The following is a 22,788-nucleotide window of genomic DNA, read 5'->3' on the forward strand; positions in this document are numbered from 1 at the left end:
CACGTACCTTGAAAAATGCTTTCTGAGCTGGGTCTCCCCCAGCAGCTACCGCTCACCCCTCCGACTCCATTTTTGCCATTCACACACCAAAAGCAACTTTTCCCATGACTCACATGTGGCAGCTTGCGCACTTCTTTTATTATTAAATATATAAGCAGCTTCCTATTTTTTAAATAGATATTTAAATGACTTCATATAAAATTCACCACTTCCAAGTATAAAAACAATATCTCACAGTGTGTGAGCCAATGTTCCCTCTCGGCTTTCTCAGAGAAAAGAAGGGTTCCTGTTCAGGTAGCTGGGGAGCCACCCAGAGGGGGCTCTGAGGCCCCTCCCACTCCTGTGTCACCAAGAGCCCACAAAGAGTTTCTGTGATGGATTGGACTTGCTTTCACGACCTTTAAAACACCATACGTTTAAGGGGTGGGGAGTGAGGGAGGAATGCTTTTTCTGCGGGGTTTTTTTCCTTCCACTTTTAAATATATATTTTTTCGTATCAAATATAGAGTCTGTGACTAGGAAAAGGGACCCGAAGGGGAAAGTTCTCCACTGCCCTTCCCTCAGCTGACAGCAACAGGGCAGGGGAGGCAGGGACCAGCGGACCCTCACTTTTAAGGGCAGGAAGGGAAGCTCCTAGGCCCCAGTCCAGTGGCCAGGTAGGGCAGGGTCTCTCAGTGGAGGGCCCAGGGCGGCAGGAGAGGAGGGACACAGTAGCACAAAGGGACCGAGGGTAATCAACAGCCCTGTCACCTGCTGCTCAACTCTCAGAGCCACAGCCATGGGCTGACCCAGGAAGCTGAGGCCCTCAGGCAGACTTGGAAGCAGATGCCTGGATTCTCCAAGTCCCTCTCCCACCCTGGCTTGCCTGGTCGGAGAGATGGTGCTACCAAGGGGTGGGATGAGAGCTGGAGGATGTCACTGCCTCCCGGGCTCCTACCAGGGACAACCACTCACCCCAGGTGCCAGCCAGCAGCAGCCTTGGGGTTGTGGTTGGGGCAGGGGCCTGGTACAGGGCAAGAGCACAGGCTGGGGGGTCAGGGGTGCAGACCCCTTCCCCCACCTCAGGGCCATGCCCTTAACTTCAAAGACCTATTTTCCATCAGAGCTCACCCTGCAGCCTCTCTCTGTGTCTGTCCCTGCCCTCCTTTTCTCCCTCCCACTAGTCACTTCCCTCTCGGGAATGTCAAAGTGCAAGATGCAGAAACCTGGGCGAACAACGCAGCCTGAAGACCAGCTCTGGCTGGTGGCCCGGGCAGTTCTCCCACCCTAATCCACCGCAGGGATTCAGAGCCAGGTCAGCAGAAGGTCGGGGCTCAGGGGCTCCCTCAGTCGACGGGCGAGGCCGGCTCGGGCATTCAGTGCAGGAAGCTGGGGAGAGAGGCTGGAGGGGTGGGAGGACGGATAGGTGTTTGCTCTCGGGGATGGATGGGGCAGGCTGTTCAGCAGGCGGGTTCAGTATTCACAGTGCAATGGCTTCCTTCAAGAGGAGAGCCTCTGCGCGGCCTCCTGGAGAAGCTCTGGCAGGGCTGGGGGGACGCTGGGGCCGAGGCCAGAGCTTGGTCTTGCCCTTGGCATCACGAGCCAAGCCAGGCAGGTCCTGAGGGTAGGGCTGGCATCCCCTCTCCGCCTGGCCACCAGCAGAGGGCAGTTAGGCAAGTGGAGGGTGCAGACCCGCTCTGGGCTGTCAGTGCAGAGCAGCAGGCCCAGAAGCCTTCTCTTCTCGTCTTTTGGGCTACACACCTTTACGGGAAATCCAGTGACACTGTCCTGCCCTGCGAATCTCATGCTTCTCTCTCTGGAGACGAGTCCCTGCTTGTCGGTGTTGGGATCCCTTGGCACCAGGCGGGTCCTCGGGCACAAGGGCTCTTCCATTCCTCAGCGCCCACCCTGCTCTCCTATGTCCCACGGGCCTCTGGGTCCCTGGCCCAGGTGTTGGCTTGGAGGGGAATGGGAGGAGGACACAGCCCCTGAGGGGCAGAGGGTCCTCAGCCGGGCTTCCCAGCCTTCCTCAAGCGGATGGGAGCCTCCAGGGCCCCCGATAAATAGCAGCGTGGGGGGCAACTCCAGCCCTCTTTTAGTCAGTCCAGAGTCTGAGGGTCGAGGGCTGAGGGCCCCAGCCTCGCTGCTCTGGTCCAGTCTTGCTCTCCTGAGTCCAGGAGCTCTCATGGTAGGCAGGCCACATTCCCAGGAGAATGGCTGGGGAGGGGTGGTGGTGGATGTCCCCATAATGTCTCCTCGCATGGAGAGACTGTCCTGTGCGCCCAGCTGTAGGGGAGAGACAGAAAGGCTGGTCAGCCGGGTGGGAGTGAAGGGAGGGGTCGCCGAGGACATGGGTGGGCGAGGTAGAGCATTCCTGTGGGCCGTTGGTGGTGCTGCAGACAGGACTCCCCCCATCCTTTCCCTCGCCTTCCCAGCCATCCCAGACACCACAAGGGACCGGGCAGCTTTCTCTGGCAGCAGCCCAAGCCACTGGGCAGACTGGCCTCACCTCCTACCTCCTCCTGGGGAACCAGGGACCATAGGGGGAGGTAACAGGGCCTGGTAGAGGTCTCAGCAGGGCTGGGGTAGGGGGCATTGCTCAAGTGGAGGGGTCTGACAGGGACGGAAGGGGGCACTTGCATGTCCTTAGACCCCTCCTCAGGAAAGACCATCTCACTGTCCTTGGTCTAAAAAAATCAAAAGTGAATCCTGCTAACTCTAGCAAAGAAGAGGAATTGCTCATTCCCACCTCCTCACCACTTATCACAGAGGGTCATCACACATGATATTCAGGACAGCAGGGCAGAGGTATCTGAAGGGGAAGAACCGGAGGCAGTTCTGGACAAGGAAACTCCCACCCTGCCATTTGGCGTGCTAACCCCTAAGCAAGCCAGCCTCCTGCCGGATGGACCAAGGGACTTGCCTCCCTGCATCATCCGTAAGAGTCAGGGCCCTGCTCTCTCCAAGCCCTCCCCCATCCTTGTCCTCAGAACGCTTTGTTCCCAGAGCAGAAATCCCCTGGACTCCATCCAACAGTTTGACTTTGGACCCAGTGTGGAGCTTCCCTCCCGGACTGTCCATGGGCCCTACTAGCCAAACCCGTGATGGGTAAGGAGGAAGGATAGGACCACAGCTTCTGGCTCCCAGCCCATTCCCATGTTCTGGAAGGGGAAGAAGGGAGGACCATAAACTGGACATGAGCCATGCTGGGTGCAGCCAGGCCACAGGCCCTGCTGGGGCCAGGAGGGAAGGAGAACCAAATGGGCAACCTCCAGCCCATTGCCCCTATGTCTTGGTTCCTTGGAGTGGAGGGTCTGGTGTCCACGTTTCCTTTCTGAGGGTCCCTCTCTCAGACCTCTGCCTCTGTGTTTCCCCCTGTCATTTCTCTCCCTAGAGCAGCAGTAAGTCTTGAGGCTGGTCCTGAGTCTCCCTGAGGCTCCTGCCACCTGGCCTGGAGACCACTTTAGGGCTGGATCCAAGTGGAGGTCTGGATGTGGCCCCCGCCCTGGGTTCCTCTCTAAGTGAAATTTTAACGGGAGGAAGAGGAAAGCTTGGGAGGGCCTGAGATTAGGCAGGCAGAGGGCCAAGACCAAGGGGGGAGGCAAGGGACCAGTCAGAGGGTGGTACAGCATTGAGCTGTGAAGTCCCTAGGGACCTTGGTCCATCCTCTACTTGCCAGTCCTGACGGGATATGCGTCATTCTCGCAGCCCTGCCAGTGTCCCATCTGACCCATCTTCATTCACCCTCCCAACAAGGTGACCCCAGGATTCCAGATGTGTTACTTCTTGCTGTTTTCTAAATAGGCTCCCCTGGTTTTCGGCATTTGGCAGATCCCCTATCTCGCTAGGAGTGGCCCAGACCTGTCACTCTACACATGAGAAGGCCCTGAAGTGCTGGCTTGCATTTGGCATGGGATGTGGCTGGAAACTTGAATGGGTTCACTCTAGCTACTCAGCCAGCCTGCCAATGAGCAACTCAGGCAGGCAGCCAGCCAGTCAGTTAGCCAATCAGCTCACCAAGCGACTAGCCAGTTAGGCAGTTACTAGCTAGTAAGTGGTCAGAGTCACCCAGCCGGCTGGTCAGCTGGTCAGAGTCAATTAGTTAGCTGGTTAACTGGTCAACCAGAAGGCTGGACAGTTAGAGACAGCCAGCCAGGGCCAATCGGCCCGTCAGCCCTGAAGCCAATCAGTCAGCATTTACTGAGTTCTTAGCGAGGATGAAGAAGCCCTCTCTGTTTAGGACTCAGGATAGAAAAAGAGATGCAAAAAAAGTAGAAGACACAGTCCCTGCCCTCAAGGGGCTTACAGACTTCTTAGGGGTATGGAACGTACACATATGCATCAAGTAAGATTTTAAAATGTATAAAAACAAACAATAACCAAGTAAGTGCAAATCGATATAGTATTAACCAAATACAAAAGAGCAGAGGAGTACGAGCTAAAAGAGAAACCAGAGGGTGATGGAGACCGTCAGGAAGGGCTGATTCCTGCAGCCTGACTGCGGTCTGAGGGGAAGGAAGGGAGGAGGGCCGTGGGCTGCCTGGAGTTGGGGAGCCCAGGGTGAGGAGTGATAAGAGTCACACGTTTATCAAAAAGATGGGCGAGGACAACAGAAGGCACTCATCTGTCTCCTGTGTGCAGGAGACACAACTGGGAGGGCTGTGAAGACAGAATTAGGATTTAAAACAATTTCAGTAGGCTCGGATGATAGGCCTGAGCCCACAAGGTGGTTTTAACAAGGACGAATATAAATTCCCGCACATTGGTAAAAACATTAAATTCTCCAAGTACAGGATAGAGTCTGGCTTGACAGAGGTTTATGGGAAATGGAACTAGGGGCTTTAAATAGACCACAAGCTCAACATATGACAACAGAATGATGTGGTTGTTCAAAAAACAAACAGACACGAATGCAATCTTAATCTGTACGAATAGAAGAACACTGTCCAGATCAAGGAAGGTAACAGTCCCACTGTGCTCTGAGCTGGTCAGACATCTGGAGCACTGTGTCCAGGGCTGGGCGCCACATTTTCAGAGGGACATTGACAAACGAGTGTGTCCAAAGGAGGGCGAACAGGATGGTGAGGGGTCTGAAAACCATATCATATAAGGAATGTTTGAGGGACTTGGCCACACTTAGCTTAGAGAATTCTTAAAGGGGACATGGATAACTGACTTTAAATACTGGAGGGCTCTCATGAGGGAGGATGGGGAGGGGGCAGGGAAGCCAGTTATGCCTCTAGTGAGGAAGGACTTCCCTACAGTGCTACTGGGAGAGGGCAGGGAGCTTGCCCGTGACTGAGAGTGTGTGACCAGAAGCTGGCTGACTCCCCATCTGGGATGCAGAGACACTAGGCCAAATGACCTCTGAGAGCCCTTCTAAGACTAAGCCTCTATGGCTCCTTGCATCTAAAAGCAGGGAAGTAGAAATGATCTTGGTTGGGAAGAAGGGTCAAATCAGGGCGCAGACAGAGAGGAAGCTGGCAAGAGGTGCGTGTTAGGAGCAGCTGCTGGAGGAGCTTGGGTGCCAAGCTGAGAACGTTGGGTTTGAAGTAGTTGGTGATACAGAGCTGCTGAAAGTCCCCAAGAGGCTAAAGACCTTACATAAGAACAATTTGGTTGCTCTGCGATGGAAGGTGGCAGCAAAAGTAGAAGCCCAGTGCAGAAATAATAGCCCGACACAGAATTAACAGTGCCTGGCCTCAAATGGGGTGGAGGGAATGAAGGGGCAGTGGGAGGCCTGAGGACTCAGGGAGAAGAGGGTTGGCCAGACCTGGCGATAGATGGAAAAGGGAGTAGGAGAGAGAGAGAGAGAGAAGGGAGTCAAGCGTGGGTGCCTCCGGGGAGTTGGTGGTACCACAAACAAGTTAGGGTGACTGGAAAATTTGGGTGTAACTAATTTTAAGGGGTTGCGAGAGATCCAGATCAGAGTCTTACCTTAGAATTCCCTCTACACTGGCAGTTCCACCTGTCTGTCCTCATCCTGGGTCAGGGGGCTGCGGGCAGAGCACAGGCTGGCATAAGACTTCAGCAGAGGCCAGGGAGTGAGGGGATCCCCTAAGTTTTCCCCCCAAGCCCGCACACACGTGCTCCAGCCCTCCCAGATTTAGAAGACCCAGAACTGCCTAACCCTAAGAAGAAACTAGGAAAAGTCCCAGATAGCTAGGAAAGAAGAGACACCCTTCCTTCTCTCCACCCACCCCGGAATCCTGTTCCGAACCTCATCTCCTTAGAGCAAGTGGGAGAACGTCTCCTCCAAATCTAGATGGGAAACAGATGCCAAGACAGGCCCCCCCATGCCTATCAGAGGCCTCCCCCCCAAAAAAAAACCTCTCACCTGCCCTCCGGTTGTTCCATGGGAGAATCCACTGTCTGAGGCTCTCGATGGCTCTGGGGACAGAAAAGAGCAGGCTCACTGAGGAGCTGAGGGAGTGTGGGGACGCCGTGGCCCCATCCTCAGGCAGGGCTGCTCAGGGACTCTATGAGAGAGTTGCCAAGCCTCCCCACTCTGGATCAGCCAGAGGGCCAGGGGGCTTCCAGAGGCCTCTCCTATCCTCATACTCCAGCTCTGCAGAGCTCCCAGGCAATGCCCTGCCCTGACCTAACACGCATCACTTTCCTCCTCCATCTCCCCTCCCATCTGGGTTCTCATCCTGCTTTAGTCCAAGCACAGTGTCTCCTACTCTTCTGCCCCAGTCCCTACCGGTTCATCTTGTAAGCCTGAGCCTGCCCTGTTCTTGAAGAAACCCTCCATTTCAACCTCCCATCCCCTGTGCTCAGTCAGCCTCCTGTCTCTCAGCGCCTGAAGAACCCAGTCTGAGCCCAAGTCGTCCTCCGACCTGCTCCTCCAGCCAGGCTGTGCCCTGCCCCCATGCGGAGCCCTTCTCTCCCGCATCGGGCTCTTCTTACCCGCCGCCTCCGCCTGTAGAACAGGAGGCCACCGACAGCCAGCAGGACCAGGATGATGCTGGGCACCAGCAGGCGGAAGACAAAGCCGGGGAGCTGGGGGTCGGAGGGTTCCTTGTGTTGCCTCTCATGGCCTGTGTCAGTCAAAGGAACGGAGTTAAAACGGGCTGGGGGCTTGGCCGCCCCCTCACTTGCTTGTCCTCCTTCCAGCTCTGCGGTGCTCCTCCGGTCCCTGGTGCTCCTCTTGCCTTCCAGCTCCCCAAGGGGCAGCACGTTGCCCTGGGAATGGCTTCTGGGAAGCCTTGGCTGAGAAGAGGGGGCAGAGGGACTGCTGAGGCCGTGCGGGCGCAGTGCTGGGGTCCCGGCAGAGCCTGGCTCCTGGTGGCCTCTGGGCGAGGCAGATGAATGGTCTGCATTCTCAGGTGTGTGACTCCAGGCCTCGGTGGCTCTCACGGGGCCCACCGTGGGCAGTGGTGTGCTAGTTACATCCGCAGGCTGCCAGTCCTTTCCTGACCCAGAGAGTGGTGAAGGTGCTGAGAGGAGACGGCTGGTCCTGGCAGTCTCTGCCTGGACGCTGCCTCTCCACAACGTGCGGGAGGCAAGCTCTGCCCCTTGGGGTATAAGACCCTCACTAGCCTCTCCGGAGGCCTCTTCCAGGTCCAAGTTAGTGCCCAGCACAGAGTCAAGAATGTCTTCCATCCCAGTGACAGGAGCTCCGACAGAGGGCTGGGGCTGAGGTGAACCTCCAGTGGGGTGGCCCTCGATGCCCAGGGTCTCTGGTGACTCAAAGCTCTGGCAGGTGCTCCTGGGTGGTCGCTGTTTGGCACTGCCCGGGTCCACTGTGCGAAGGGCCTGCTCTCTGGGCAAGAGGGAGCTGCCCTCTGTCCCCTCAGAGTCAGCCCAGGTCAAGCCAGCCATAGGGGCCATGGAGGGGGCGAGGGGCTGCTGAGGGGAGACAGAGGCCGGGTCACTGCTAGGGGTGGCTTTGGGGTACAGGCAGTTGCAATCAGGCTTGGTCACCACATCTGAAAGAACCACAGAGAGAGGGAGAGAGAAGGAGGGGGAGGAGATAGAGTCACCAGCCTCCAGCACAGCTTTCCCAGAGGGATGGAGAGGGGTATGTGGGTCTGGTGGTCCCCTCATGCCCTAACTCAGCCCTGGGGCTGAGGAGAGGACAGGACTGGAGCCAATGCTCATGACACAGGCCTTAGACAGGGAAGGTGCAAACTGCAGGAAGGTTCTTTGCAGGAGAGAGCAAAAAGTTGGGTTTAGACACACAGATTGGGGGTTGGGGTCAGGCAAGACCAGAGAACAGCCCTTCCTGGAGTTCCAGCTGGCCAGACGCCAAGCCAGGGGTGACAACAGCCAGCCAGGAGGTTGAGTAGTGGCCTCCAGGACTAACACAAGACACCCTCAAGCCCCAAAGACACTGTTGGTTGGAAAGCAGCAAGGCGGTTTCATGCACAGCAAGGGGCTGAACAGTCACGGCCACAGGCGGGAACAGGCTGGGGCTGGAATGTGGCCAAGGCTTGAGGCCTTGGGATTGAAGCAACGAGACTGGACTTGGCCATTGGCAGGTCGCAGGGCCTCAGCCCCTGCCTCGGGGAGCAAGGTTGAATGTAGGTGGGCACACGTGGCACAGGACGGAGAGACGAGGACAACGCAGGGTAGACATGTGTGCAGCTGGGCCAGCACTGGGAGAGTTTGAATGATGCTCAGACTTCAAATCCAGCCTTGTCCCTTGAGGGGACACTCAAGGCATCCTGGGGGCTTCTGGAGCCAGGGTATCCTGGTGATTCGCAGCAGGGCTCCCGGAGCAAGGGCCCTGAATCCCCGATGGAGCCTCTGCTCTCTCCACGGTACCCCCCATACGTTCAGCCAGCCTGCAGAGCCGGTGGGAAAGCCTCCATGCCTACAGGGCTCTCTGAGAGGGCCCCCTTTTCCACTCCCTGATCTCACAGCCACCAGCATGATCCTTCTTGATGCCTCAACATGCAAACATATGTAGGTGTGCATGCACACACATGTCAGGAAAGGCATGTGCCTAGGACCACCCAGAGGTACATGAAGCCACATATGTACACAAAACAAGCACGTCTACACACACAGGAGCACGAGTAGCAATCAGGCTGCCTCCCAGGGGTCCCTCCAGCCCCATGCGTCACCTCCCAATGCAGCTCTGTTCCACATGCCCTTCCCCATCCCCACACTTGCTGGCCCCTTCTGTGCTCACCTTGGCTGGAGCATTTAGCAAAACTATTGTTGCAGTTCTTGCTGAAAATGTTCCAGTTCTTTTTAAGGAGATTCTTTGTTTCATTAAAGACATTCTTGATCTTCTCCAGCAACTGGAGAGGCGTCTCATAGAAAGTTCGGACACAGGCCTAGAAGGAGAGCAGAGACCCCCTCGATGAGGATAAGCATTGGTCCCACGTCTCTAGCTTGTTTGTCAAACTCCCTTGGCCTTTCTTTCATCTGTCTTCTTTTTCTCTTGTTTTCTCCCTCCCCTCTACCCTGGTTTGCAGGACCCCTATGTCCTGAGTTGGTGAAATTTATCATTTATTCATGGCTCCATTTAACACATATTAATGTGCCAGGCATCTGGTAACTACCCGGAAATCACGCAGTGAACAAGAGGGAGGTGGTCCCCGGCCGATTTGGACATTGAGTCCAACAGGGCATCGTTATTAAACATATTGTTACAAGCGTGGTGAGTCCTAAGAAGAATGATCTGGGCTTCCCTGGTGGCGCAGTGGTTGAGAGTCCGCCTGCCGATGCAAGGGACACGGGTTCGTGCCCCGGTCCGGGAGGATCCCACATGCCGCGGAGCGGCTGGGCCCGTGAGCCATGGCTGCTGAGCCTGCGCGTCCGGAGCCTGTGCTCCGCAATGGGAGAGGCCACAACAGTGAGAGGCCCACATACCGCAAAAAAAAAAAAAAAAAAGAAGAATGATCTGAGAGTGTATAACAAGGGGAACTAAATGAAGGCCTGGGGGAGTCCCCAAGGAACTGACCAGACGATGAGCAAGACTTAACCAGGAAAGGAGGCGGGGTTGGAGAGAGCTGTCCAGGTGGTGAGAATAGACTGTGCAAAGGTCCTGACGCAGGAAAGAGCCTGAAATGTTAGAAGATGGAAAAGAAAGCTACAGTGGCTATAGCACAGCCATCTAGGAGGAAAGTGACAAGAGACGCAGCTGAGAGAGGTCAGCAAGGACCAGGTCCTGCAGGGCCTTGTTGGCCATGCCAAGAACCATTAACCTGGGCTTCCCTGGTGGCGCAGTGGTTGAGAATCCACCTGCCAGTGCAGGGGACACGGGTTCGATCCCTGGTCCGGGAAGATCCCACATGCCGCAGAGCAACTAAGCCCACGCGCCACAACTACTGAGCCTGCGCTCTACAGCCTGCGAGCCACAACTACTGAGCCCACGTGCCTAGAGCCCGTGCTCCGCAAGAAGAGAAGCCACCAGAATGAGAAGCCCGCACACCGCAACGAAGAGTAGCCCCCACTCGCCGCTACCAGAGAAAAGCCCGCGTGCAGCAACAAAGACCTGATGCAGCCAGAAACAATAAATAAATAAAATAAAATAAATAAATTTATTTTTTTAAAAAAGAACCATTAACCTTATCCGCAGAGCAAAGAGAACTGAGGGGATGTTGGGGAGGTGAGTGGAGCATAAGATTCCAGTCTTTTAGAGAGATCATCCTGTGTGGTGAGGAGAATGGCCTGGAGGAGGCCACGGGGCTGTGGGTCCTTCTCTGGCACTGGTGTATCTTGGAAGGAGAGCCAAGGCTGCCCCAGCTATGTCTGTTGAGCTGCTCTTTTCTCTTCTGCTCGTGGGACCCAGGCTCCCCACACCCACTGGAGCTCTGAGAAACTTCACACACTCCTGGTTTTCCTCCCACCCCTTGAGCTGCTCCATCTCAGTCTCCTTACCAGGCTGCCCCCCTCCACCTGACTTCCATAGGCTGGCACTTCTCAGGGCTCAGTCCTGGGCCCACCCCTACTCTCACCCCAGACGCTGTGCCCAGGGCTTCACCACATCTATGGCCCACCTGCCGATGACTCCCAAGTCCTTCCTTAAACTGACCTGCCTGGGGAAGAACTATGGGCTTTACTAGGTGCTGAAGTCCTTGAAGGCATCACTGGATGCCCAGGGACCGTGCATAGTAGGCCCTTAGTAGATGTTTACCAGATACAGGAGAGAATGAATGCGGGAATGGGAAGACCTGGACTTGGCTGCATCACTCCCCAGCTCAGCAACGCTGGCCAAATGAACTTTCCAGCTTGGGCTCATCTCTTCATTTGTAAAGTCAAAACAACAATCCCTGCCTGCCTCCCGCCCAGGGCAATTGTAAGGAACAGGAAAGTGGCTTCTTCTCATCTTATAAAATCTCTGTGTCCTTCATACCTCACCTCATACTTCCTAGAGAAAACAAGGACAGAAGGTCCCGATGTCTACCTGTCTCAGCAGAGTCTGTGTCTTCTTGCCTCCCGAGCTCTGAATCCCTCCCCTGCCGGCTCCTCAGGAGACCAGCTCCTCCAGCTTCACTGGCTCCCCGCTCCTGGAGTCTGCCCCCCTGCCCCCAGCATCCCATACAGTGTGCAGGGTGGGTGGCTTGCTAAAATGCAGATTCCGAGGCCCACCCACAGACCCAGTGAATCAGACTTTCTAGGGGTGCATACTGGGAATCTGCATTAAAAATTTTTTTTATTAAAAAATGTTTTTTGAGTTTTTATTTAAAAGGAAGGTGTTTTCTTTGGAATCTGCATTTTTTAAAATGAAGACTTCCTTTTTATTTATTTTTATTTTTTGGCCACGCAGCATGCGGGATCTTAGTTCCCCAACCAGGGATCAAACCCGCACCCCCTGAAGTGGAAGCGTGGAGTCTTAACCACTGGACCACCAGGGAAGTTCTGGGAATCTGCATTTTAAACAAGCTCCCAGGTGATTCTTACGAACCTCAACATTGGAAAACCACAGATCTAATACCTCTCTTATTTAAAAGTCTTCCCTCCCTCCATCCCACACTCACTCCAGCTACCTCTCTTTTTCTGCGGTTCTTTGGAGCCAGGTTCTTCCACAGTGTCGCCTCTACTTCCTCACTTTCTGTTCACTGATCGGGCACCTGCCTCCACCAGCGACCTCCACGTTGCCAAATCCATTGGACACTTTTCAGCCCTTCTCTTGCTTGGCTTCTCAAACCCCGTGTGATAAAGTTGACTACTCTTCCCTTCTGGAAATACTCTTCTTCATGTGCTCAGGGATCCCACACTCTCCTGGGTTCCCTCCCACCCCTTAGACCGCTCCTCAGCCTCCTTGCCAGGCCCCCTCCGGTGCCTGACTTCTAAATAAATGCTGGGTTTCCTGGGCCTGTTTCTCTTCTCACAGTGGGCAGTGTCATACAGTCCCCTGGCTTCACCGATGACCTACAGACCAACACCACTTACGTCTGTCTATCACCAGCCAAACTCAAGACCCATACGTCCAGCGGCCTGCTCGACATCTCCACTCGGCCATTTCACGAACATCTCAAGTGTAATGTACCCCAACCTGAACTCCTGCCCTTCCCCCAAACCTGCTCTGCCCCATTTCAGCATCACGGGAACTCCACGTGCTGGAGACAAAACCATCACGACCCTTCCCTTCCCTCAACAACTCACGGCCGCTGCATTACCAAGTGCTCGGGTTCTTTCTCTAAACTCAGGAATGCGTCCCCTTGTGTCACCTTCACTGCACAACCCTAGTCCAAGCCGCCTGGACTTGCACCTCCTGCTGGCCACCCAGCCTCCATCCCTGCTCCCTACATACCATGGCCTGCACAGCAGCCAGAATGGTCTCCCAGCGCAAGTTAGACTGGGTCCCTCGCTCTTTAGACAAAATTCCCCATCTTTAAGACCCCAGATGATCTGGCTCCCACCTCCCTGGCTCTCTCCCCTTCACTCTCCTGCCTTGGCCGTGCTGACCACACCTGGGGGCTGAATGTGCACTTTCCTGCTCACCTAGGGCTTTGTGCCCAGCGTTCTCTGTTCTGGAATGCTCTGACCAGCCTTATTTCTTCCTCTTACTCATCTTTGGACCTCAAGTGAATATTTTCTCACTCAGAAGCCTTCCCTGTCTCTTCTTTCCCACTGCCTTTTAAATCCAAGTCCTGTTTCTCTCTCCCGGAGCCCCACGTACTTCTTCCTTCCTGGCTCACTCCCTCACCTGCCTGCTTCAGGTCTTCCCTCTCTGGTTTTCTTTCTGCAATGCAGTTATTGACACTCTACTTACGTATTTCGTTAACTGTCTCACCACCCCTACATGTAACCTCCATGAATGTGGGGAATTTTGTTTGATCACAGCTGTATCCCAGAGTCTAGAACAATACCTGGTATGCAATAAGCACTCATTAACTATTTGTTTAATGAATGGATAGTCCTCATGGGTTAAAATTCTGTTTACTTGTGTCATTGTTTGTTTAATGGCTGCCAACCTCACTTAACTATAAGCTCTTAGAGGGTGGGAACCATGTAGTGCTTGCTCTTGAGACATCGTCAAGGCTTAGCACTGTGCCTCCTGCACGGTGAGTCCTCGGCAAAGATTTATGGGATGAATACGTGAGTGAGAGAGCCAGTGAGCAATGACATGGGTGAGGCCAGTGAGTGCCTCTGTGCCTATGGGTAGGGATGGTACCACCGCAGCTGCCCTCTGCCCTCCCCCACTCAGTGCTCCTGGCTCCAGGGCCCTCCTACCTTGTCCTGCCCTTCATAGTCCCTGGTGAAGCAGCTCCTCAGCCGCAGAGAGAGTTCCTGGAGCTGGACAATGACAATGGCATTGGGGGTGTTGTCTTTGAAGCGCATGGTGTCCTCCATTATGTCTTGCACCAAGAGAAATGCCTTCTTAAGGTAGCACACGGGGTCGTTCTGAAAAGTAGAACCTGGAGTTGACGACCCGGCTGATGCCACTTGGGAGCCCAAGCTCTGTGTTGGATGCCCTCATCCCAGGCAGATGGAGGGATGCAGCCTGCCCTACCCTTACTCCTGAGGAGAGGGGCCTCCCCCTCCAGTAAGAAGGAGAATGCTGCCCTCAGCTGGCTTTCATTCTCCCTCGTTGCGATCTGGTGCTGCTGGGGATAGTGGTAGAGGGAAGGAAATGTGGATTCTGACCAGAGAGATCCTCAGATTTCTGAAAGATGAGGCTTTAATCAGGATGAAGGTGTACAGGTAGGGTGGGTTCTGGGGAACTTCTGTTTCTCTGTCTCTGACCCTCTTTTGGCTTGCTTTCACACAAAGCCCTTTACCATATGGCTCCTTCTAATCCTCCAGGCCACAGGGATACTGGAGACTACCTCGGGGTCCAAAGAATGACCTCAGTGTTTTGTCTCCCTAAAGAGATGGTGGGTGCCTCAATGAAGACTCGGCTTTTAGCTCTGTATTCCTAGCACCTGGTGCAATAGGTTCCTAGTAGTAAATGCTTGGTAAGGTGTGAGTGAGTGAGTGAGTGGGACACCAAGGTTACTCCTCGGACCATGAGGTGGTCTCCAGTTCTAATAGAAATGTGTACGGGTCAGGTGTGCAGAAGCTCAGAGATGGGAGCAAATTCTGGGCATGATGGTGATTTTCTAGGAGGCACAAAGAAGAACAGACGTGGAATAAAGGCTGGGGTGGGAGCAGCTGGAAAGGCATTACGGGCATCAGAAAGAGCTTGTGCAAAGGCTTGGAGGCGGGAAGAAACAGGGAATGGGAGTAGTGGGTTGGGCCGTGTGATAGAGACTGGAGCTTGTAAACCCCAGGCTAAACAACCTAGGCTTTCTCCTGGAGTGAGGGGTCTCCAGGTTTGGGGGAGGTGGTGAAGATAACAGGCTGTGGTTCAGAGAGCTCCCCCACTAGTGGTGGGGTGAGGGGTGCACTGGGTGCAGGAAGGCCATTTAGGAGGCTTTTGAAATCGTCCAAGCAACTGATGGGGTGAGGCCCCAGGAGCCGGAGATGCTGGGAGGTAGAACCAGCAGCACACAGCTGGGTGTGGGATAGGAGGAATAGGGAAAGGGCTGGACTGATTCCCTCGTTGCTGGTCTGTCTGCTGGATGGAGGTGACATCCTTAAGCAAAACATTTGACCCAGAAGAAGTACTGGTTTGCCTTAGGCCTTAGAGCCAGCCTGCCCGCGTTCAAATCACTTACTACCTATGTTCTCTCCCTTAACCTCTCATGAACAAGAAGAGTGAACCACATAGTCAGGATCAAAGTGCCTGGCACATAGTAAGACCTTGACATGTGCCGGGCCAGCAGAAGGGAGCAGCAGGGGACTTGAGGCCTGGGCCCTGCCCAGCTCAGCCCTGGACCCTGGCACCCCAGACTTGAGTACCAGGGATCCTTACACCATACCCTGCCCAGCTCTAGGACTTCTCCTACCTTCATGCTCCCACATACACCCACCCTGGGAAGTTCATACATGCTGGCACATGGGCCTTGTAAACAGCCATAACTCACCAACTGCTCCTGGTCTACAAACTCGAAGGCAATTTGGCACGAGGTCTCCATCTGACTGTCAATCTGTAAAAGAGAGCAGGCCAGTGGTGGCAGGGTGTCTGCACTCGACTGAGCTTGCCTAAGAACGGGGACTCGAGTTTCTGGGTGGATCAGGGTTTGATCCTCATCCATCTCCCCCCAACCACACCTGGAAAGACAGAGCCAAGGCTAGGGGAAGACCTGTGCCCTCCACATGCCCAGGGGAGGGTTATAGAAGAACAAGAAGTCTCTGTCTTGTACCTCCCACTCTGAAATCTCACAGATGCCAGCTTGTTATAAGGAAGAACTATCTAATGTAGGACATAATCTCCCGTGGGAGGTAGTGAGCTCCCTGTCCTGGAAGGAATTCAAGCAGAGGCTAGACAAGCTCTGGGGATTCAGGATCTGTAGGGACTGAGGCTAGATGCCCTTAAAGCCCTTACTGGCCCTCAGAGCAGTGGTTCTGTGATTCTAAGCCTCAGAGAATGTGGTGGCTCTTGGTCTACCTTGGATTGCTGCAGCAGCTACATACAGGAGGAAGAGTGTAGGGGGTAATAGAGGCAGGAGGCCCAGCCTATGGGCTCCAAGCTCAGGGCCCTGGAGCTGGCCTTAGCCTGTGGTGCTCCCCACTGCCTGGCTGGCTAGAGGGATGGTAAATTCTCTTCTGAGCAGGACAGCAGCCATGACAGCAACCTGATTCTGCCGGTCTGAACCACGTTTGAAATTGTTGATGACTCTGCTGGCACGATTAGAGTGAGGCACGGGCTCCTTCATGGCCTGGGTGATCAGGCCATCCCAGCCCCAGGGCTCAGGCAAGAGCCAGGGAAGTGAGGGGGGAGGGCTGGGAGTTAGGCGGGAGCCTCCCTTCCAAATCTGGCTGAGGCCCTGGTGCCAGGCTGGCGGCACATCTGGGAGTCCAGGAGCTAGAGGCAACATCTGGACACAGCAGGCAGACTGGGCTGGCTCCTCAGAGGAAGCATCCCACCGAGGGAGAGCTGGCTTTACAAACTTTTTCAGAGTCCACGTTTGACATTCCAGGCAATCATTAACCTAGGCAACCAGCTAGAAGTCCACCCTGTCCACCGCCTGCAGGGGAGTGGGAGAGGGCTTCAGGATTGAGGGGGGGCTCAGAGGCATTGACCTTTAGAAGGTCAGTGAGAAGAACATCCGTGGAGCTAGTGGGAGCCACGAGCCACATCCTGCATGGTCGTATTTCTCTGCCTACAGCCACTCTCTTTGGCCCTGCTCCCTGACTCCTGCCTCCGTCTCCCCAGTGGGGAGAGGGTAAGGTAGGCAGGACCACACACTCACCAGCTGTTGCAGGAAGTGCAGGTGTCCGTTCCCAATCATGTGGCTACAGTTCTCCGACACCTCCTCGGTAGTGCTCCTGTTCACGAGGAGACAGGCCAGCAGCAGCAGGCGGCCCAGCCATGTCTGCGACAGAGAGGGCATAATTTCTCCCCAGCTCTCACACTCCCCAGGAACCCCCACGCCCTGTTGAGGGTGGAAAAGCAAGGACCTCAGACCCACAATGCTACAGACCTGCCCCTCATTCCAGAATGCAGCATTCCCCAAACCCACCTTACTCAGGATTTCCTAGCAGCCACGCACAACCTTGCTCTCCCTCGCTAACAATCCAAATGCCGTCTCCTCCAAGAAGCCTTCCCAGATTAACCCAGGCCAAGCCTTACTACACACTGAACTTCTAATGAGGACATGGGAGGTATGCCTACCAGTCTAAATGTCAATTACACAGGAAACTCCTTGAATGCAGGACTTGCATCTACCCATTATTCTGTCTCTGCGATATCACACACTGAGCCAGGCATCTTGTGAGCTGCCCACTCCTCTCAAGTTCATGTTCTTGCACTGGCTGGCTTCCAGACTTGGAGCCAGAGGTATTTGCCTGGGCCCAGCCCTTCCTCCTACCTGATTCCACACAGGTCTGGCTCTGCTACTGGAAAAACCAGGGGCCCAAATTCAGTTTCACTGGGAACCTATCCCGCACCACAGACCTTTGGAGCCCTGGGTATGTGTGTCAAAAAGAGCCCAACCAATTAATCAGAGGCAGCAGTGGCAGCTCTAGACCATCTCTGGCTGGCACCTGCCTATCGGAGCCCCATCAGGCTCTGCATCCAGCCAGTCAGCTCTTAGCATTGCAAGAATGTTTTCTGAGATCTCTCCCCTCTTTCAGCACCCACCTGGCCCGGTAGCTGCTTACCCCAAGAGTGATGGGACAGGCTCCTGACACCCTGTTGTTCCCCTTCCCTCCTTCTTGCCAAGGTCCCCTTAGCCCTCTCCCTGGCTCTAGGTCTCCCCTTCTCCAGCCAGAGGCAGAGAAAGACCCTTGGGCTTTCTTTCCGAAGCTGGATATTGCCTCCTGGCAGATTCAAGGAAATGCTGTCAGGATGGGGTGCGGGCTGGCACCTTGCTGGGTTCTGGGCTCTGGGCTCTGCCTCAGTAATTCAGATGACGAGACAAATACTGCAAACAAGTAGCACATTGGAGGCTATGAAACAGTCCACAACAACATGCTGATTTACATATAACTAAAAGCCCAAATGTTTGTCAGCTCTTACTAGGGAGGAGAGGCCCTGGCTGGGCTCCAGGGAGGTTGCAGGGAGGAGGGGCCACAGTGAGGCCTTGAAAGATGGGGAGAAGTTGATGGCAGAGAGAGGGAAGGAGAGGCCTGGAGGAAAGAGGCACAAGATGGCCCAGTGCCATTCAGCACAGGGATCTGGTGAGGGTCCTGGTCTGACCTGGGGGAGGGAGACTGTGGAAGAGGGAGAGCAGTCATGGAGGAAACACTGGGCTCTTTTGCATGGTTGAGGAGGTAGCTCTGGGTGGGAATAGCTGCCCAGGCCCTCAGGAACCTGCAATTCAGGACCCATGGGAGGAAACTGGGCCATGCAGAAGGTATGTCTCTGCCCCAGGCTGGCTGCCCCTGAGGCTCTGAGCCCCAGGTGTCAGTGGTATGGAGGAAAGGGCCTATGGGGAAGGGGATGCTCAGGAAGACAGCCTTGCCACACGCATTTCAAGATATTGACGTTTGAGGACAGCAAGGAGAGAGCAATGCTTAACCCCAAGGGCTGCCTGGCTTTTGGAGTTATTTCAGGCACCATGTGGGAGGCTGACTTCGAAGGTAGCCAAAGGGGCCACCCTGCACCTGGGGCCCTGATTTGGCCTCAGAGGAGGATCTGGACAGGCACCAAAGGGTTAACACTCTAGCTTGCATCCGGCTGGGCCGGCTCTTCTCCCGCTTCTTTCTTCCTCCCACCCACGAGCCTTGGCCTCTGGGGTAACCACAGGAATCTTTTCAGTCTCAGAGAGATGCTGGGACATCTCAGCCCAGCTATCCATCCTCACCTGCCCCCTATCTTGTTCTATCTTCCCCATTAACAAGGTCCCTGGAGAGATCTTAGCATGAGTGGACCCTTGGGCAGCCCCTGTCTAAAACCAGCCTCTTTCTTTCCACCTTTCCTTTCCTCCTCTTTCCTCATGGTCTCACTTCCAGCCCCTGTTTGTCTTGTTGCCTATCACCTCACCCTTCCTGATTTCCCCTCCTAACCCCATCTCTTCTCTCTCAGTTGGGCTCCTCCTCCCCTGTGGAAGGGCTCTTCCCTCTTACCCTACCTGCAACCCCCTCCCTTATCCTCCAAATATTTTTCTGCTTCTCTCCCCCCTGGGTTTCTCCTCTAGGATTCCTCAGAAGCAAACCCATTGGAAGACCACTTACTGTCCATTAACGGTGCCACCCTGCGCCATCTAGGAGCTGCCCCACGGTTGGGGCAGGACAGTCCCCATGCAGTCCTGAGCAGCCCGCTGTCCCTGTCCACAGTTCTGCAACCCCAAACCTTCCTTCCACCTCCTCTACCACCACTAAGCCCAGGATCTCCCCAATGGACTGAACCAGGTTTGGCAGGAAGATTCAGAGCTGGCCCCATGCAACTCTGGGACGCAGCCCCCCCACAAAACATACTTGATGCAGCCACCCAAGTGCCCAACAGCTTCTGTCTGTGAACCGGAACAAGTAGTGGCTTGCCCTGCACCTTCCTTTTGCCTTGGCATTCTATAAGCTGGATGGCCCCTGAACTTTCCCCATGCAGAAGGGCCCACTCTCCAGCAGGACCTAGAAGCATGTGTATGGCCCATGAGGAATGCCCGCTGGGAAGGCACCACCCTCAGCGCACAGCCACTCCGCCCGCCTGTCCCTTGGCGGTGGCTGATCAGAAGGGAGAGAGTCAGGGACGCAGCCTCTGCCCCGTGGCTTCGAGCCCCTTTCTCTTGCCAGCGGGTGGCTCAGTGTGCCTCTCCATGCAATGGGGGTGAGCAGCCTTCCCTTTCCCGAGGGAGTGCCGCAGCCCCAAGAGTAGCTGCAGGGCCGTCTCGGGTCCCAGACAGAGCGCGAGGGGCCTCGCGCAGTCCGTGCGCAAAGATGGGATGGAAACCGGAGCCCGCTGCCGGGGCGGAAGAGCCTCGGCAGTCGGCGCGCCCGGGCAGCGGGCTCCCAGGGGCCGCGCCGCCGAGCTCCCACCCCAGCCCGGCCAGGGCCCCGCGCCACGGCCGTCGCTTACCGTGGGAGGGCAGCGCCCGGCGGCGCCCCGCGCGGTCATACGGGCAGCTGGGTCCCGGCCGGGCGCGTCGGCCGCCCTCGCTCTCTCGTTCGCTCGCTCGCTGGCCGCTGCAGAGTCCACGCCCCAGCCGAGGGCCGCGCTGCTGTCCCAGGAGTGAGGAGGGACTCGCGGCGGCGCAGAGAGCCCCCTGGAAAACTTTCACTTTCCCCGAGCCGGGCTCCACTGGCCAGCTCCTCGGCACAGCCTTTTAAGCGGACTTGTGAGGCATGTGGTTTATGGGAAATCACCTTGGACAGGCGCCAGATGCACACACGCACACACACACACACACACACACACACACACGCGCGCGCGCGCGCGCACTGACACAGACACACAAACTCCAGAGGCCCACTGAACCGCCTCCCCGCCCCCACCCCGAGGGCTGGTCTTCTCCGCTCGTCTTCCAGTCGCCTTGTTTGCTGTGCTCAACGCCAAAGCCTTCGAGAAAGTAACGCGGGCTTCACCACTTCCCTCCCTCCAGCGCGCCGGCTTTGGACAGAGCCTCGCCTTTCCTTCCGCGCTCTCCAGGCGGATCCGGTGTTCTCTCTCTCTTTCTAATATTCCTTTCAAGGGACTTTCCCTCTAGGCCTGAAAATTCCCAAATCTGAGCAGGAAATGGCCTGAGAGCAGGGCCAAACACTGGAGACTGGGGCCTCCCCCGCTGCGCTTCCTGCAGCACCTTGTGGAACCCGAGTCAGCAGGTTTGCAGGCAGCCCTCTCCTTCTTACGCAGCCCCCAAGCCGCCCGCCCAGCCTCTGTGTCCTGTTCTGGTGTCAGGGTAGAGGCAGGGAGGCTAACTACCTGGCCAGAAGGGGATGAGTTGTGTCCTGTGACAGGGAGCTGGGAGGCTCTGCTGTGTGCTAGGAGATGCTCCCAGCACCTGACCTGCAGGTGATGTAAATGCTGGCTGGTACCCATGCTCCCTTCTGAGCCTCCAGACCTGAGGAGATTGGCACCTGGGCCCTAGATTCCCCTTGATGCTTTTGGAAATGCATTTACTGAGATGATTAATCACATTTCGTCTCTACATGAGAATGAATCTAAATGAGGCCTAATAGGAGAAGCCTATTAATCCTGATGCCAAATTCAGGAGCTTTTTCTCTTTCTTCAATTCACTATGGTTCAATGTTTCCATCTCTCTGTGACTCCACCCAACCCCAGCCCCTGGGAAATACATGATATACAGCCGGGTCTGGAAGGGGCATCTCTTGTCACTTGCTCCAGCCCCAAGAAGTAATTTTACACCTGCATGCTCTTGTTCATACTGGTTCCTCTGCTTAGAATTATCCTTTCCCCACTTGTCCTTAAGGCAAACATCTCACCCTTCAAGGCTGAAATCACACCACATCCTTCACCAGCAAAGCCTTCTTTGACTCCTCAGGCAGATCAATGTTTCCTTTTCCTGCGGTCTCACTGAATTTGGCTCCTTTCTCTGCGGTCTCCCTAAGTTGTTTGTCTTTCGTTCATTCATTCTCCACATTATTCTAGAAAGTATCTCAGGTGGTGCCAATAGTTATATTCCGGATCATCAGACTGAAACTTCACCCCCACCCCGGACTGAGAGCTCCTCCAAGCTGGTCCCATGTTTACCTCCAGACCGAAAGTGCCCAGCACATAGTAGGTACCCGGTCGATAGTGATCAAATGAGGCCGTTAGAGAATAATTCGCTCATTTAACAAGTGTGCACCATGTGGCTACTACGTGCCAGGCACTGAGCTAGGCCTGGGAATGTGATGGACATGTCGGCATATCCCTGCTTTCATGGGTTTGGGAGTAGTCAGAGCTTAAAGGGTGTGGGGCAGGCCTGGATGTTCAGAAACTTGAGGAAGGAAGGCCAGAGACAGAGTCCAGCCAGAGGAAGGAGCCTGAGGGCTTACTTCCCCTGGGCATTGTCAAGTGGTCCCAGTACAAAATGATTTAAGATAACATGTTGACACCACTTGTTCTGAGGACTGATATGAGGTTAGAGGAAGTGATGTGAGGAGATAAACCTCTTGACTTGTTGAACTGGGAGTAAAATTTTACCTGCTCCCTCCTTCACCTGACCCGATGCTGTGGGCTCACTGAAGCCAGTGTTAGGACATAGCTCTGCCTCTGGAAGTCAGCCTTCCTCTGTCAGCACAAGCCTTGGCTTCTTGTTTCCCCTAACGGAAATTCTTTACACCCCCAGATTTGAACCCTGATTCCACTACTTACAAGCTATCTGACCTTGCAACTCTGCCCAGTCATTTGTTGTATGACTTGGGACAAACCTCTCTTAGCCTCAGTGTCTTCATCTATAAAATGGGGACATTTATATTTCTCACCAAAGTGTTGAGGATTTCGTAGGATGATGCTTGTGAAGTGCTTAGCCCAGGACCTGAAGGTAGTGAGTGCTATTGGTATTAGCATTAGCATTGGTATTAGTATTGTCTGTCCACTCACATGCGTCTTAAGCAATGACACCACAGTAGTGCAGTAAACTTGCAAGTCCCAACGCCAGACTTTAGTCCCAGCTCTGCCATTCATTTTCTGTGTGACTTTAGACAAAGCCTTTATTCCTTTTGAGCCCCTCTTTCTTCATTTGACAATGGCGACGATAAGCCCTTTCCCCAAGGAGTGGATGAGAGGTCAAATGGGTGACAAATGGGAGTCTCTAGGGCAATGAACAGCACAGAATAAGTGCTTGGTTATGAAAGAACACTTTGGAATTGTAGGCTATGGGATGCTGGGAGGCTCTGCCTGTGTGGAGCTGCAGAGGGATGAGCAAGGTCCTGGGTAACTGTGACTCCACAGTGGGACTTGCAGCTGTCTCGTCTCTGTTA

General features: G+C 54.9%; 1 protein-coding gene across 3 annotated transcripts; it reads right to left on the reverse strand.

Annotated features, from left to right (window-relative positions):
- Nucleotides 1-107: 107 nt before the first annotated feature.
- On the reverse strand, nucleotides 108-20,174 carry CSF1 (colony stimulating factor 1). Of its 3 annotated transcripts, none has more exons than XM_029229484.1 (9): nucleotides 19,943-20,174; nucleotides 16,680-16,802; nucleotides 15,351-15,413; nucleotides 13,615-13,785; nucleotides 9,119-9,266; nucleotides 6,889-7,019; nucleotides 6,317-6,369; nucleotides 5,917-5,975; nucleotides 108-2,265 (listed from the first exon to the last, which is right to left on the reverse strand). In XM_029229484.1, the coding sequence occupies exons 1-8, from the start codon at nucleotides 19,979-19,981 to the stop codon at nucleotides 5,930-5,932; spliced, it is 774 nt and encodes a 257-aa protein (XP_029085317.1). In that variant the 5' UTR covers nucleotides 19,982-20,174; the 3' UTR covers nucleotides 108-2,265; nucleotides 5,917-5,929. The 3 variants fall into 3 exon arrangements, with proteins under 3 accessions (XP_029085317.1, XP_029085316.1, XP_029085314.1); XM_029229483.1 differs by having other exon boundaries at nucleotides 6,889-7,910; XM_029229481.1 differs by having other exon boundaries at nucleotides 6,889-7,910; nucleotides 16,680-16,862.
- Between the last annotated feature and the right edge of the window lie 2,614 nt (nucleotides 20,175-22,788).

This window comes from Monodon monoceros, unplaced genomic scaffold (assembly GCF_005190385.1).
Source record: "Monodon monoceros isolate NGI ecotype Baffin Bay Population unplaced genomic scaffold, NGI_Narwhal_1 Super_Scaffold_18, whole genome shotgun sequence".
Taxonomy (NCBI): Eukaryota; Metazoa; Chordata; class Mammalia; order Artiodactyla; family Monodontidae; genus Monodon; species Monodon monoceros.

What these genes read in the sequence shown, in the direction of transcription:
- CSF1 (XM_029229481.1), bottom strand. Translation starts at nt 19,981, where the DNA reads ATGACCGCGCGGGGCGCCGCCGGGCGCTGCCCTCCCACG. An exon ending in TGCACTTCCTGCAACAGCTG is followed by an intron (nt 15,414 to 16,679) that starts GTGAGTGTGTGG and finishes TCTCTTTTACAG; the next exon opens with ATTGACAGTCAGATGGAGAC. An exon ending in ACTATGAAGGGCAGGACAAG is followed by an intron (nt 9,267 to 13,614) that starts GTAGGAGGGCCC and finishes CTCTCCTTCTAG; the next exon opens with GCCTGTGTCCGAACTTTCTA.